At 44.2% G+C, this 17,636-nt stretch overlaps 1 protein-coding gene across 1 annotated transcript; it reads right to left on the bottom strand.

The window, feature by feature from the left end:
* Positions 1-9,490: 9,490 nt before the first annotated feature.
* Positions 9,491-16,555, bottom strand: LOC306747927 (para-nitrobenzyl esterase; the record flags this gene model as incomplete). The annotated part of the gene is made up of 9 exons (XM_079231034.1): positions 9,491-9,633; positions 9,826-10,053; positions 11,561-11,728; positions 12,461-12,519; positions 12,948-13,138; positions 14,124-14,320; positions 15,028-15,135; positions 15,439-15,847; positions 16,289-16,555. 9 exons carry the CDS (start codon positions 16,553-16,555, stop codon positions 9,491-9,493), a joined length of 1,770 nt encoding a protein of 589 aa, XP_079087160.1.
* Between the last annotated feature and the right edge of the window lie 1,081 nt (positions 16,556-17,636).

The following is a 17,636-nucleotide window of genomic DNA, read 5'->3' as shown; positions in this document are numbered from 1 at the left end:
TTGGAACACACTTAAAGGAGCAGCGTGTACGGTGCAGTGCCCTCTAGAGGTGAAGATGCAGATTGCAACCACGTGAACGTCCTTCGGCTCAATCCTTGTTTTTACGAGCGTGGAGAACTTCAAAACGTGAAAGACTCTCTGGAGTCAGTGTCTGGTTTGTCCGTTCCGGGCCACCGTAGTTACATGGCGGACTCTGCGCAGAACTGAAGGCTCAGTGAAGCCAACGACAACACAACGATTCTCAGTGTCAGGGGGTTACACACGAATGAAAACATAGTTGTCAATATTATATCACATTTCTGCTAATAGATCAGCCAACATGCCACACACGGTCCCTTTAAGATAGCTTAGCATTAAACACAGTTGCAGAAAAAAGAAAGAAAAAAATAGAAATTCTGCTTTTTTTTCTGCTGAAAGCTTAAAATTAACAAAAGACTATGATGTTGTTATTCAACAGCAGCATGCCAACATTAGTTTTCAGGTTTTAGATAAATCCACAGAACAGTTTCCGTTGTAAAATGTCTCCAGTGGTTTATGGAACCTGTCGACACCGAGGTGTTTCTCCAAAGTCATGGACCTCAAGTGATGGGCTGCTAGCTGATGTACACTAGCTAGCTCTATCAAGCCTGTGGCCCCTAAAGCCACATGAAACACCGCAAATATGAGACCTAAAATAATGTGTTTATAGTCAGTCTGAATGCTGGGAAATGACACTTTTCATTAGAGCAGCTGAAGCATGCCCTGAATGTCACAGGGACCAGGATGTTGTCCCATAACTAACTGACTATTACCAAGATGTTAAAATGTCCCAAACTTGGACTTGTTGGTGAAGTCAAAACCTTAGTTCCGCCCACAAAAGCTCAGATTGGTTTACGGCCCCGTTTGGCCCTGGATTAGGACGTCTGACAGCAGTTTATGAGTTATGAGCGGGTGGCATTCTGCAGGTTGGTCCATCAGACGGCCGGAGGTAATATGAGAGAGCTGCAGAGCTGGAGCAGTAACACAAGACCCCAACACCTCTGACAGGAAAACCAGCCAGTGACTGCTAATCACTCGCAGGAGAATTAACAGTTCTAAACAGTTTATGATTTCATAACGTTAATCTGCGCCACTCTTTTAAAACATTGCACTCAACCCCAACCGGAGCCCGGGGGGGTTTCTGCTGAATCATCACCAAACAAAGCAGCGGGGGCATTAATCCCGCTTCATCTACTCGCTCTCCGCACGGAGACGCCCGGGGCGCTGATCTTTACACGCAAACCATCGGGATTAAGAATATCTCCAAAAAGGGGATTACGCAACGAACGTCTGTTGTTCCCAAAGAGGAACAAAGAGCTCACTTCTGATCTGGATGGTCCGTTTTCCTAAAGCACGGCAGCTCCGTGCAGCCGTGTGGTGTCACGGAGACAGAGGTGTTCCTGCGTTGGCTGAACGCTCAACTTTCATCCATCAACGCTAAGATCCTTCTTCTCTAACGTCAGAAGTCTTTGATCAGTTGAGGAACTCATCAAATGAAACATTGATCGTCAACAACAGACGATGCGATCCAGTGAATGTGTCCAAAGGCCTGAAGTCAAAGCTCCTACAGACCGAGAGATCTCACAAGTTCCAGAGGTGGAGGACTTGATGGACCGAGTGGACGCAGACCTTCAGACAGCTTCTCTAGAGGTTTTATGTATACAGAGAATGATGCTGGAAGCTGAAGGACAGACACACATCACACATGAGAACGTCTCCACATCATTCATTCACTATAATTCAGAATATCCAAACAGAATATGAAGTTAACATGAACCACTTCCGAGAGATTGCTATCTGGTGACTCTCAGAGACATTGGGTCATCACTTTTCTTCGTCTCACTTTTTGTCCCAGACGGTGTGTCTGAAAGTGGGTTAACCGGGTTGAATAATTCAGCGAGCAGGAAGATGGAGGTCCTGTCTGGTGGATGACACAGTTAAAGCAACGTGAGGTCTGTGGTGGAGTTAATCTGAGCGACGGCTGCAAAAGAGGATTCGTTTCACTATCGATGTATCTGACGGTTATTAAGAGAAATGCCACATATTCCCAGAGCAAATGTTTGTTTTTTATCTGACGAACAATTCAAAAACCGTTTACAGTTTATGAACATAGAAAACCGAGAAAAACATAAACACCATCTGAGAAACTAAACAAGAGAATGTGTTATTTTGCTTCATAGATGATTTAAATGTCACGTTTGTTGCCGATTCATTGTCTTTACAGAACGTCAAATACGCTCGAGGGGTCAAGACTGAGTCAAGACCTAGACTTTGAGGGGTTTAGACCGAGTCAAGACTTGAGGGGTATAGACCGAGTCAAGACTTTGAGGGGTTTAGACCGAGTCAAGACTTTGAGGGGTTTAGACCGAGTCAAGACTTTGAGGGGTTTAGACCGAGTCAAGACTTTGAGGGGTTTAGACCGAGTCAAGACTTTGAGGGGTTTAGACCGAGTCAAGACTTTGAGGGGTATAGACCGAGTCAAGACTTTGAGGGGTATAGACCGAGTCAAGACTTTGAGGGGTTTAGACCGAGTCAAGACTTTGAGGGGTTTAGACCGAGTCAAGACGAGGACCAGACCAGTGAGTCCCACACAGTATGAGACGCTGACGATAGGATGTGGACCATAGACTCCTCAAAACTGATCAGAAAGATCCACATTACTCATAAAAACACATAAAAAAAGAAAATAAATGACGATTCCTCTTTATTTTATTTATGTTATATTTCCACGTACGCTTCATATGTGTTTATGTTTATGTGGACCCCGTCTTGTGTGTTTTTTTTAGTCTTCGCAGTAGTGATGCTCACAGAAAACTCAAACAATGCTCAGGCAGTTCCATCAGTCATGGTCCTCTTTGTCTGACGCCCATTATGTATTTATTGTTTTATATGTTCACACAGATACTTGAGATAATCCCAAGACTGTATTTAAAATTATGTCGGCCGAGATTTAATGCACCGTCAATTTTGGTGGAGTTAAGTTAAGTGAAAGGCAGCGGTGATTTAAATCAGCTGCAGTGGTTCATGTCCAAAAGGTGGAAAGGTTTTCGGGAACTTTAAATATGAGCTGTCATCTGGAGCTCATGGCAGCGGCTGCATGTGGTCAGCGCTCAAACCCACAGAGGAGCTCTGGATGGAGTCCCAGTAAGAAGGGTGGAGGTCCAAACTGGGGGGAGGGCAGCGAGACGGGACGGGCAGAGCCTCCTCTGGTCGGATCTCAGGTGCCGAGGACAGGAAACGACCCCGAGAGGAGGCGTCTGCTTTGGGCTGGTCGGAACAACCAAAGAGGTTTGGCTGCTCAGACGCTGCAGATACTTTTACATTTCACAAGTTGAAACCAGCTGACTCGACTCTGTGATTCATTAAAAGTCAAGCTAACTTTTTTAAAGGGAAACCAACTGAACGTCATGTGATCGTCTTCAGCAGAAACCCAGACGTATAAACGTTCCTCTATAGATCAGCATTAACTTAATATCTATAACAAGCTCAGTAATTGTGTTTGATTTAAATTCAAACCAGATGTATTTTTAGTTTAGACGGTATGATTTAGATTTAGTGTCATATTTATTCTCATTATTATCCACAAGCTCCTCCTCGTTGTGTTTCGGTTCATTTTGTGAAAAGAAAAAGTAAAATTTAAACACACAAATATGGTTCATATTTTGTTCCTCCGTGTCGTCATCATTTTGAGAGTTTAGTGTAAAAATAAATGTTTAAAAAAAAAGTAAAAACAAAGAAATCATCCCTTGAGTTCTGGTCAGTCTGGACTGAAGCGATAGATTACGGCGGCTGAGACTCACAACACATAATGACGTGAGACTTGTGGGAGAGACGAAGGGAGAACCTGAACCAGAACCCTAAACACACCACGGCAACATAATTAATATCTTCTCGAGAGCTGAAACAATTAGTAGGTTATTCAACTGATGGAAACAAGACCAAGACAAGACCAAGACCAAAACAAGATTAAGACCAAGACCAAGACCATTCTTTGAGAGGTTGAGACAGAGTCCAGACTAAGACCAAGACTTTAAGGGCTTAAAATCAAGCCAAGACCGAGATCAAGACCAATACAATGCTAAGAAAAGACCAAGACCATTTTACCTTTGTTTACATCTCCATGCTTCCATGGTAACTGCGTGTTTAACGTCACATTGCTATGAATTGTGGGTAATCCTCTTGGGCAAAGTCTGCATTGAATACTGACTTACGGAAAGGATTCATAAAGGACTCAACATGTATGAGAGACTCAAACTGGACAGAACCCTCACGGAGGGGGAGGAGCCTCACAGTCCGGGAGTGGGAGATGGGACTGGACCAACGACTATGGCCAAGACCTAGACCGAGACCTAGACCTAGACCAAGACCTAGACCGAGACCTAGACCGAGACCGAGACCTAGACCGAGACCTAGACCGAGACCTAGACCTAGACCGAGACCGAGACCTAAACCTAGACCGAGACCTAGACCGAGACCTAGACCGAGACCGAGACCTAAACCTAGACCGAGACCTAGACCTAGACCGAGACCTAGACCGAGACCGAGACCTAGACCGAGACCGAGACCTAGACCTAGACCGAGACCTAGACCGAGACCGAGACCTAGACCGAGACCTAGACCTAGACCGAGACCTAGACCGAGACCTAGACCTAGACCGAGACCGAGACCTAGACCTAGACCGAGACCGAGACCTAGACCGAGACCTAGACCGAGACCTAGACCGAGACCGAGACCTAGACCGAGACCGAGACCTAGACCTAGACCGAGACCGAGACCTAGACCGAGACCTAGACCTAGACCGAGACCTAGACCGAGACCTAGACCGAGACCGAGACCTAGACCTAGACCGAGACCGAGACCTAGACCGAGACCTAGACCGAGACCTAGACCGAGACCGAGGCCGAGGCCGAGACCTAGACCGAGACCTAGACCTAGACCGAGACCTAGACCGAGACCGAGACCGAGACCTAGACCGAGACCTAGACCGAGACCGAGACCTAGACCTAGACCGAGACCTAGACCGAGACCGAGACCTAGACCGAGACCTAGACCGAGACCTAGACCTAGACCGAGAGGTAGGTTTCCTCTATCAGGAAACGTGTGGTTTTATTTGAACATTTTCATATTTATATGAATAATAAAATGGACCCTGAGCGCCGAGCGAGTTAGATAGATGTATATTTTATTTATCCCCGAGGGGAAATTCGTTTGTCAGTAACAAGCAAACTAAAATCAGAAATATATATGTAAATAAAAAACATCACAAAATATCACAAAAAATATCACAAATGCAAAATACTCAATATATACAACCAAACAAAACAGTAAAGCGTACACATTTAGGAAATTAAACAATAAAGAAACACTATTACTTTACTGTTTTGTTTTGTTGTATAATAGAAGAATGTAGTAAAACAGCAACTTCGGGTGTCACAGGCCTGCTGCCTCCGTCGGGCCCGGGACCGGGACCGACGACCGGGACCGGGACCGACGACCGGGACCGACGACCGACGACCGGAACCGACGACCGACGACCGGAACCGAGACCGACGCGTCGTTTCCCTGAAGCCCGCAGCTCATCGACACCTCCGTCTTTGTGCACCGTAAACACACGCACACACAGCTGACGCTGCGTGACGCGGTGTGAGCGTGTGTTTATTCTAAAGAGAATAAACAAAAGAGGGAGGTCGTTACCGGGATGCTCCGGTGCTCCACCGCGCTATCCGTGCACGGCTCCGCCGGCTCCTCTGCGCATCCTCCGGGGAAAGAGCCCGACCCGCTGGGAGACAACAATAGCCTCCTCCGTCAGTCCAGAGGTTACAGACATCAGACAGCGCTCTCTCTCTGTCTCTCTCTCTCACACACACATGCGCGTTCACGCACACACGCACGCGCACGGAGAGGGTGGAAGACCTGCAGGCAGAGCAGATCCAGGATCCGATCTGAGCATGCGCAGCAGCGTGGCAGCAGTCAGCCGTGTGGGAGCTGAGAGCCTTAAAGACACAGGACCTGCAGGAGCAGGTCCTCCTCCTCCTCCTACGCCTCTTCCGCCTCCTCCGCCTCCTCCTCCTCCTCCTCCTCCTCCTCTTCCTCCTCCCTCTGCCGCCATCTGCTGGAGAAACCTCTTCACATCTAAACCTGGTGCTGCTGGAAGTGAACTTCAAGTTTTTACATCAATTTCAAATGTAAAAAAAAAGTTAAAAAAAAGAATAGATATCAACAAAAAAAACTGATCACCTACATTTAGATGCACCGAATGTGGATTCATCCGCCGCTGAAAATAGTCCCCCAAAAAGTCCCTATTTCCTCACATTAGTTTGATGAAAAACAACAGCGATCAGCTGTTTCTGTAGATTACTCATAAAACTTAATATTTCAGGTTCAATGTACGTCTTGTGGGAACCAATGGGCTTTGAGTTGAGACAGGAAGTCAGACGGTATTGAGGGACGGACACATTGTAGATTTATTCATTCCTGAAATAACTTAGTACACCATTTCATCTAGTTTTGTGTGTAAATATTGGACTTTCAAATATACATATTTTACTTTGTTTATCCAACTAAATAAACAGAACATTGTTTGTCTAATCTTACCGTTTGTATTATTCAATCATCAAATACGTTTTTTTTCACAGTTTCTAAATCGCTTCTCCCGGAGGAGAAATCTGAGAGGAACAAATCCAACGTGTTTCACCAACTGGACCCCAAGAAAACCTGTTAAAATACATGAATAATGCAAGTGAAATCATTTCATGTGTTCATTTATTGAGCATAAAGAGTGATACAATGCATCTGCATCAAAATATGATTAATTAGCATTATTAAAGTATTAAAAACCCAAAACGAAGCTCACGAATGGTGAAACGGGTCCGATTCAGAAACTAAACTCATCCATGAAACATCTGGAATAAAACACATGTTGACCAATGGATCCATGACTTTAAACCAATGAGCAAGCATTTAGTGAAATCTGGGTGTAAACAGTAAAAAGTGAGTAAATGTAGTATTTAAACTAACAATAGAATACAAAGCATACAGTAAACCTTAAATGACTCAAATGAATGAGACAATAGTTTGATTAAAAGAATAAACATGTATATAGATGCCTGTATGTATGCCTGCTTATATTTTGAGTCTTTCTTTTAAAAGCATATTCATTATTTCAAACTCAGCGTAAATGAACGTCATGAACACATGAATATAACACATTTACATGAACACATGAATATAACACATTTACATGACTTTTACTAAACTTTTGGGGTTTTATTTTCTTCAAGGACTTTTCCAGGCCTGGAAATAACCATTTTAAAACTCCATGACTCTTCAAGGTTTTCTATGACCGTAAGAACCCTGAAGACAAAACAAAACCACAGGAACACTTGAGCGTAATGAAGATAATCGTGAAATAAAAAACGAGCGCAGAAGTCTCAGTGGCAAAGCGTTGAGGTTATGAATCAGTGCAAACAGCAACGGACTCTTTGACTCGTTCACAGGTTACAAAAAAGACATAAAAAACTATTTTTCACGTTGCATTTTCCCTTCTCACCACGACCGTCTCCCTGAATTTAGATCCCGTTCATGTTTCACAGAACCAGAATCATTTTTTCTTTCCCTCGCAAATCCGGATTTTACAGAACAATATTACTATTGTTCTTGCTTTAGTCTCAAGGCTTCCTTCTCCTTCACTCTTAAAGAGTAACTTCCATATTTTTGTGTCAAAGTGACTATTTTGGGGCAGAAATGTTTGTCTGGCTTTTTTGTGAAGTCTTGTTCTGAGAAGTCTCGCTCTGAGAAGTCTCGTTACGAGAAGTCTCGTTCTTATAAGTCTCGCTCAGAGAAGTCTCGTTCAGAGAAGTCTCGCTCAGAGAAGTCTCGCTACGAGAAGTCTCGTTACGAGAAGTCTCGCTCAGATAAGTCTTGTTCTGAGAAGTCTCGCTACGAGAAGTCTCGCTCAGATAAGTCTCGCTCAGAGAAGTCTCGTTACGAGAAGTCTCGCTACGAGAAGTCTCGCTACGAGAAGTCTCGCTACGAGAAGTCTCGCTCAGATAAGTCTCGCTACGAGAAGTCTCGCTCAGAGAAGTCTCGTTACGAGAAGTCTCGCTACGAGAAGTCTCGCTACGAGAAGTCTCGCTACGAGAAGTCTCGCTCAGAGAAGTCTCGCTCAGAGAAGTCTCGCTCAGATAAGTCTCGTTCCGACATTTTGTTGAAATCATCTAAATATTTGTATACATCTTTGAGACTCTGGCGTTTCCACCTCGTGTTGTCTTTCACCAACAGGTCCCATCACGAGCCTTCAGAAGGAGACTTCTCTTTGAGCGAGACTTCTTTCCGTACTTTTGTCAGTCACGTATAGTAACACAAACAACAGTATGGAAAGGACCCTGCTGATCAATTCAAATGTTTAACTTTACCTTTAGTTTATAACAAAGTCATGCTCTGAGAAGTCTCGTTCGGAAATCTCACATCACGTCCACATTGTCGAAATCCTCTTAATCTTCATTCATAACCGTGAAAATCTTTTACAGGATAACAAGCTACTGTTTCTTTTCTACGACATGACAAACTCTGACACTTTTGCGTTTCCAGCAACACGTCACTTTCAGAACAAGACTTCTCCTTGAGAACGCCTCTTTTTATAAAATTGTAATCCATAACTTATCATAACAATGTGCATGGCACAGTAGAGAGAATAAAGGTTTTAAGACACGTCGGCCACCTGGTTTTAGGTGCCTTTGGTCAAACACTGATATTAAAATAAAGTCACAGAGAACTCAAATGTGACTTCAAACCGACAAAACTTGCAGTGCGTTTCTCAAAAGGCTGCCGGATGCTACATGCTACATGCTACATGCTACATGAGATCACCTCGGTGGAGCCGAGCAGTGGCTTTAATGACGCCTGCTGATGAATGAGTGAGTCAGTCGGTCATTTGGTTAGTCGGGCCGCTGGTCTGTAGTCCAGTTGGTCTGTAGGTCAGATGGTCTGTAGACCAGTTGGTCTGTAGGTCAGTTGGTCTGTAGTCCAGATGGTCTGTAGTTCAGTTGGTCTGTAGTCCAGTTGGTCTGTAGTCCAGTTGGTCTGTAGGTCAGATGGTCTGTAGTCCAGATGGTCTGTAAGTCAGATGGTCTGTAGGTCAGATGGTCTGTTGTCCAGATGGTCTGTAGTCCAGATGGTCTGTAAGTCAGATGGTCTGTAGTCCAGTTGGTCTGTAGTCCAGTTGGTCTGTAGGTCAGTTGGTCTGTAAGTCAGATGGTCTGTAGTCCAGTTGGTCTGTAGTCCAGTTGGTCTGTAGTCCAGATGGTCTGTAAGTCAGATGGTCTGTAGTCCAGTTGGTCTGTAGACCAGTTGGTCTGTAGACCAGTTGGTCTGTAGTCCAGTTAGTCTGTAGGTCAGTTGGTCTGTAGGTCAGATGGTCTGCAGACCAGTTGGTCTGTAGTCCAGATGGTCTGTAGGTCAGTTGGTCTGTAGGTCAGTTGTTCCAGGCGTAGGCGTACAGCCCGTTCTCCTTCCACAGCTGACACCGAGCGGACGAGTAGTTCTGGACCACCGACAGCCGGTCGGACAGGAGAGCAGTGGCTTCTGGGTATTCTGGCCACTCGGCCGCCATCTTACCTGCAAGACGGGAGAACAAACAAGCGGTTTGACCCACGAGGATCTTCACGGGTACCGACCAAATCCTTCTTAAAGAGACAGCGCACAGTGTGACCGACACTAGACGAGCAGCCCTTTACAGCGCCGTGTGTTTGAGAAAGAGAAGCACAAGGGAACACGTCAACGCAGAACCACGGAGGAACGCGGCCTCACCCGTCTTGGCGAAGCCGACGAGGTGCCGCGTCACGAGGTCCCGGAAGTCCCGGTCCCGGTCCGAGGGCGGCTTCCCCAGAAGGAACTCCAGCCCGCCGAAAAACGCCACGGCGTCCAGGCCGTGGAAGGAGAAGCGGCCGGGGAACGGCAGCAGGTCGGAGGTCACGTCGACCGGGCCGGAGGGCGTGTGCCTCACCACGTACCGGTACACGGGGCTGTGGAGGGCCGCTGGGCACGGGACAGGATGTGTGTGTATATATCATTATGTATTAGTCCCACAGTAAAGCATTATTACATACACAGATGGAATAATACAAGTGTATAAAAAGTACTTAAATGTATTATATATAGCACCAGATGAACGTAATAATTAAAGTGGCCAAAAGTGATTAGAGTGTTATAAGTGTTTGTGGTCTACTGTGAGCTCAGCTTGTTATGCAGCCTGACAGCAGCGGGAAGGAAGGACTTTCGGTATGTGTATATATATATATATATATATATATATATATATATATATATATATATATATATATATATATGTATATGTATATATATATATATATATATATATATATATATATATATATATATATATATATATATATTTATATTTATAATTATATATATGAATGAATCCACTAAAAAGTCACCTCATTTGCATATTTAAATATACCATTTCATAAACGTGTAATACAATAAATAATACTCTTAATGTCAGCAATGAAGTGGTGAAGTTTCATGTTAATATTTAATTGTTTTACCCTTTACCTGTCTTTTTATTGAATATCTGAGTCATAATGTCCCATTTGAGGACAATAAAATGCTTATGGGGCTTGAAATCCCGTATTCACGGTGGATCCAGATTGGCCGTTAATCTGCACACAGAACAATAACAGACTGTGCAACATATAAAACCCAATGAACCATGCAGAAGAAAAAAGATCACCCAGCATGCCTTGCAGTTGCCTCTCACAACAGATAAATGTCAGAGCGTCAGAGTCCAAAGGGTTTGAAATGAAGTGATGATAGAGTGACGTCTGCACAATGAAAGATGAATATGTAAAGATTATTATGTAAAGACGGATATGTAAAGATGGATATGTAAAGATGGATATGTAAAGATGGATATGTAAAGATTATTATGTAAAGACGGATATGTAAAGATTATTATGTAAAGATGGATATGTAAAGATGGATATGTAAAGATGGATATGTAAAGATTATTATGTAAAGACGGATATGTAAAGATTATTATGTAAAGATGGATATGTAAAGATTATTATGTAAAGACGGATATGTAAAGATTATTATGTAAAGATGGATATGTAAAGATGGATATGTAAAGATTATTATGTAAAGATGAATATGCAAAGATGAATATGTAAAAGATTATTATGTAAAAGATGATTATGTAAAGATGAATATGTAAAGATTATTATGTAAAGATGGATATGTAAAGATTATTATGTAAAGATGAATATGTAAAGATTATTATGTAAAATATCATTATGTAAAAGATGAATATGTAAAGATGAATATGTAAAAGATGAATATGTAAAATAGTATTATATAAAAGATGAATATGTAAAGAAGAGTATGTAAAGATGAATATGTAAAAGATGAATATGTAAAATATGAATATGTAAAGATGAGAATGTAAAGATGAGTATGTCGAACTGTTGAATTATCACCACTTATTGATGTTCTCTCCAGGTGGAGCGCAGTGAGCTCTCACCTGCAGCGCTCCGGGCCAGCTCGTTGTTGGGGCAGGTGACCCTGATGTCGGACGCCATGGTGGTGTAGGCCCTCTCCGGGCAGCGGTCCAAGGTGGGGCAGGGGGCGGAGCTTGGATACAGCTTCAACGCCTCCTCGGCGAGACGCCCACCGAAGGACTGAAGTCTATCTGTGAGGAGCAGACGATCCACACGGGAATAACAGGAACATTTAACCTTCAGAACTCGGAGTTCCACAGGGCGCGATTCTCGGTCCTGCACTATTTCCTACTTACACACTTCCTTTGGGTGAGATAATCCGTTTGTATAATATTATCATTATACAAACTATGGGCGACTGTGGCTCAGTGGTTAGCATGCACGTTTTTTTATTCAGAGGATTGGCGGTTCGAGCCCCGGCTCCGCTAGTCCACGTCGATGTGTCCATGAGCAAGACACTTAACCCCTAACTGCTCCCCGTTGCTGTGTCTACGCTGTATAGAGCAAACATGTAAGTCGCTTAGGATAAAGCGTCAGCTAAATGAAATGTAATTAATGTGCACTGTTATGCAGACGACACGCAACTTTATGTTCCGCTGACCGGGAGTGACATCACACAAATTATAATACGCCGTTTATTGTCTCTGTAATATTAAACGCTGGATTTCACTAAATGAGTTTTTTTTTCACTAAAACTTTCCCGGCTGCAATTTGTTTGTGATCTTTGTTATACAGAAAAATCACCAAGGTATTACAATTAAGCTTTTTCCAATAAAGGAATATTGCAAAACGGTATTGTGTTATTTTACTCTCTTTCTGCACTAAAGACGTGTTCCAGTTCTTTGCTTCCAGTCCTGATGGTTCTGTTTCTAAAGAGGAGCAGGACTTGTATTTTGGGTCCACGCTGATCCCAGAGCAGTTACCTGTTACAAACCACTCGTAGTCGCCCCAGGTCCACGCGGAGATGTTCGCCGCCGTCGGGCTGCAGAGGGGAACACAGGAGTGTCAGTGCGGTGAGACCCTGAACCTGAACCTGACCCTGAACATGAACCTGACCCTGAACATGAACCTGAACCTGAACCTGAACCTGAACATGAACCTGACCCTGAACATGAACCTGAACCTGAATATGAACCTGACCCTGAACATGAACCTGACCCTGAACATGACATTTTACCTGACCCTGAACATGAACCTGATCCTGAACATGAACCTGATCCTGACCTGACCATGAACCTGAACCTGATCCTGATCCTGGCCCTGACCATGAACCTGATCCTGGCCCTGACCATGAACCTGAACCTGATCCTGATCCTGGCCCTGAACCTGAACATGATCCTGACCTGAACATGAACCTGACCCTGAACATGAACTTTTACCTGACCCTGAGCCTGGACCAGGTGAGCTCACCTGAAGTCGACCTCCTGCTCCGTGGTCCCCACCACGAAGGGAACGTCGCTGTAGCCTCCTTTCTTCTTCTGCTCCCACACCTCGAGAGGCGGAGCCTCCAGGACGTAGCCGTCCACCACGCCGACCGGGCCGACGAAGCGCCCCCTGGTGGGCAGATCCATCGAGTCGTCCGCGGCCCGGGACGGGTAGTCCTGCAAGAGGGAAGTATCCAGACAGTATTATATTATTATATATTATATTATAGCGTAATAGTTAAATCATTCACTGTTGTATGGTTTGTAATGTTTATCTGATGTTGGTAAATACTGTTATTTAAACAATTAAAATAGAGCGTATAAAAGGACTTACATTTGTTTTAACAACACAGCAACCGATTTATTTTTGGTATTATCTTTTATACACTTTTTCATAAAAAAGTGTTAATGTTGTAAAAAAATAAAATAATAATAAATACAAATAAAAAATGAAGCAGAAATAGATAAATAAACTGTAATCAGTTGGTAAAAAAAGACAAAAACCATAAAATAAATGTAATCCAGAATCAGTTGATAAAATGACATGAAATACATTTTATTTCACTCTTATATTTATCTTTATCGAGCTCATTTTGTCGTTCAGCTAATTCATGTCATGAAACTGTTGTTGTTGTTTTTAGGTGAACTTTCCATTTATTTAATTATTTAATTTTAGCAGAAAAATATCAAAATGTCTCTCATGTCTGAATGTTCATTTGATCAAAATCAAGTTTTATAACTAAAACTCACGTTTTTATTCAAATTCATAAGTTTGGACATGAATTAACTAAACAATCTTCAGCCTTAACATCTTAAAATGAACGATAGAGTTTTATTAGAAAGTTTCATCCGTGTCCGGACTTTTTAAAAGTGAATTTATTACAATAATGTGACATTTTAAAGAGCGTAATAACCTCGACATGATGGTCACTGACTGAGCTCGTCCGTTTAATACATCCCATAAAACAAATGAGTCATAATTCATCTTGCATTCATCAATGTTGAATGCAAGATTTTCTTTTTCATCCAATAAATTCACAGAATTAAAAACTTTCATTCTGGTGCTTTGGGCGTAATAATCCACCAAAAGGTCTCAATGCATCACATATTTTATGAAATCCTCCAACATAAAAGTGGATATAACTGTATTGTCCAGTCCGACCTGCAGCACCCGGCTGACGGACAGGCGCTGGAGGCAGGCCCGGTCCCGGCAGCCCGTCTTCTGCAGGAACGCCAGGTTGTCGGCCTCGGCGCGCTGCAGAGACGCGTTGAGGACGGACGCGCCGCTCATGTCCACGGCCGCGCGGAAGAGACCGACCGCCAGCGGAGACGCCATCAAGGTCCACACCGACGTGCCGCCTGCCAAGAACAACCCATGAGCGTCTTCTCTTTGACTCTCCTCTCTCTGACTCTCCTCTCTTTGACTCCTCTCTTTGACTCCTCTCTGACTCCTCTCTCTGACTCCTCTCTCTGACTCTCCTCTCTCTGACTCCTCTCTTTGACTCCTCTCTCTGACTCCTCTCTCTGACTCTCCTCTCTCTGACTCTCCTCTCTCTGACTCTCCTCTCTCTGACTCTCCTCTCTCTGACTCATTGACTCCTCTCTCTGACTCCTCTCTCTGACTCCTCTCTCTGACTCCTAGGCTCCTCTCTCTGACTCCTCTGAACGCGGGAATCAAACTGGTGCAGAATTATTCAAATGCACGACACCGTTCAGAAGAGTCGCTCCCAAAGGCTTCACATATTTTATTAGGTCGCTTAAAAGTGGCAGACTCTTTTCCATCCTCTTCTATCGAAAAGCTACGACAATTAACTTGTATATTCTCTGGATTCTGGCGCCCCCTGGTGGACTAAAGTGGTCGTGTTTGCAGCAGGGTCCTTCATGGCCCCTCAGGAATGAACTGAGACTGATGGTAAAGGTTCCTCAATGTGACTTTAACATCTGCAGTTCACTTTTTGGCCACAGGAGGGAGCCTGAATGTTCGGTAAAGAACGGCTGGAGAACATAACGGTAAATAAAGTTAAATAACGGTTGAATGACGATTATATAACAGTCACATTTCATACCCGAGCCTTGTCCAAATATGGTGACTTTCTCAGGATCTCCCCCGAACACGTGGATGTTCCTCTGGACCCACTTCAGGGCTGCGATCTGGTCCAGGAAGCCATAGTTCCCTGAGGAGGAGGAGGATGAGGAGGAGGAGGAGGAGGAGGAGGAGGAGGAGGAGGAGGAGGATGAGGAGGAGGAGGAGGAGGAGAATGAAGAGGTAAACCACAATGTGGCCTCGTTTCCGTCAGCGTCCCACTTTCAGAAACCAAACTAGCTCACTGAACTAAACGTAACTCTTCTCAGGCTGAGGAAGGCTGTAAACTGTAAACTATGAACTATGATTATAAACTATATAGAACCTTCTCTCAGTGTATATATATATATATATATATATATATATATATATATATATATATAAATAAACACACCCGAGGTGTTCTTTGCAGACCCCTCTCTCAGGACCTCCAGAGCCAGGAAGCCCAAGGCGTGGGTCCGGTGGTTGAAGCTGACGTAGACGGCCTGCGTGGCAGCGGCCAGCTCCTCCGTGGGCGAGCCGCGGCCTCCACTGAGCGCGTGCAGAGCGCCGCCGGGGATCCACACCAGGACGGGCAGCCGGGCGCCGGTCCTCAGCGACGGCGTCCACACGTTGAGGAACAGGCAGTCCTCCTGGCCGGCCACGCCGCCGCCGCGCCGCTGTGGCCGAGGACACGCGCTGCCGAAGCGGCTGGCGTCCGTCACGCCGCCCGGGCAGCGCGGCGCCGCCGGGGCAGCCCAGCGCCGCCCGGCAACCGGGGGGGCCGCGTACGGGACGCCCTTAAAGGAGTAGGCGCCATTATGCTGGGGGGGCAACAGGGACGTGAGGGGGGAGACACACCATACCATGAATTATCACTTCTGCTATGTAGTGTATACTTATATTATATATGAATATATGTATACTATACGAATATATGTATATATTTATATACATTTTCTAAATAAATATATTATATATAAATATATTTAAAATTTTTACGAATATGTACATATCATTTATATATATATATATATATATATATATATATATGTTTGTTATAATTTCTGCTGTTATTTATTTATTATATTTATATAATTTATTGTTAGAGAAGTGAGTTTCTGTCATTGAAAACTAAACTCAAATGAAAACTAATTCATAATTCTGTTTAATTTTTGCCATTTACAATTCTCTTCTGAATCTTTTTCACCCATTGAACAGATTCATATTATTTCTAAAAGGTTGCTGGTCATATTTAGACTCACGTGTCGTCCCCTGAACGCGCCGCAGTCCGTGGACACCTGGGCGACGCCCGGCGGCAGCGTCTGGGCCAGGTAGCACAGGTAGGCGGCGAGGGAGAGCAGCGCCGCCACGCCGAGGCCGACCAGCAGGAGGCAGCGCCGCGACAGCACCAGCAGGGGGCTGATGTAGCTCCTGTGCCGGACGAACCGCGGCTCCTCCTGCTCCTCGGCCTCCTGCACCAGGTAACGGTACTCCGTCCTCTCCGGGACCTCGAACGCATCTTCATCCATCTTCACTCTGAGACACGAGAACCGGTTTCATTCATGAGGACCAGAGGCATAACGGACCGGGATCCATCCCACCGAGAACCAACAGGAGGAGAGCTAGTAATGTTAGCAGCACCGCTAACAGAGAACCAACAGGAGGAGAGCTAGTAATGTTAGCAGCACCGCTAACAGAGAACCAACAGGAGGAGAGCTAGTAATCTTAGCAGCACCGCTAACAGAGAACCAACAGGAGGAGAGCTAGTAACGTTAGCATCACCGCTAACAGAGAACCAACAGGAGGAGAGCTAGTAACGTTAGCAGCACCGCTAACAGAGAACCAACAGGAGGAGAGCTAGTAACGTTAGCAGCACCGCTAACAGAGAACCAACAGGAGAGCTAGTAACGTTAGCATCACCGCTAACAGAGAACCAACAGGAGGAGAGCTAGTAACGTTAGCATCACCGCTAACAGAGAACCAACAGGAGGAGAGCTAGTAACGTTAGCATCACCGCTAACAGAGAACCAGCGAGGCTCTCTTCAGTTTCATGGCGATGCGTTCAGGCTCTGCTCAGTGAAATAATTGTACATTTATATTTTATATTTTGTTATGCAGTTTATTTTAATATTCTTGACAAACACACACACGAGTTTGAGTGATGGAACATAATCACACTTTTTAGTATTATCTAATTATGTAAAATATTATTGTGGAATAAGTACACAAACGAATATTTATATTTATTTGTTTGTTATCTATGTGCCTTAAAACAACTTTACACTTTAAAAAAGTATTTCAAAATAAAACATTAATGCAATAATAATATTAGGCTCGTTCGAGATGAGCCAGTTCTGGCTCATCTTGAACGAGCCTCGTGTAATACATCTGAAAAGGGCATTTTTTTAATTGATAAGTCACGTGATGTTGAAAAGGACACGCACGTGCATAAACACGCGCGCGCACGCACACACACACACACATTTTGTAAACAGGAAGCAGAAACAAAACAATACCCTGACCGGAAGTGCAGAGGAACTTTAACTCTGATTCTAACAGATGAACCTCAAAGTAACGTTTTTTTTATTAAGTATTAAACAACATAATTAA

Source organism: Taurulus bubalis (genome assembly GCF_910589615.1).
Source record: "Taurulus bubalis genome assembly, chromosome: 15".
In the NCBI taxonomy this organism is placed as follows: Eukaryota; Metazoa; Chordata; class Actinopteri; order Perciformes; family Cottidae; genus Taurulus; species Taurulus bubalis.
This window is presented reverse-complemented; position numbering and strand designations above follow the sequence as displayed.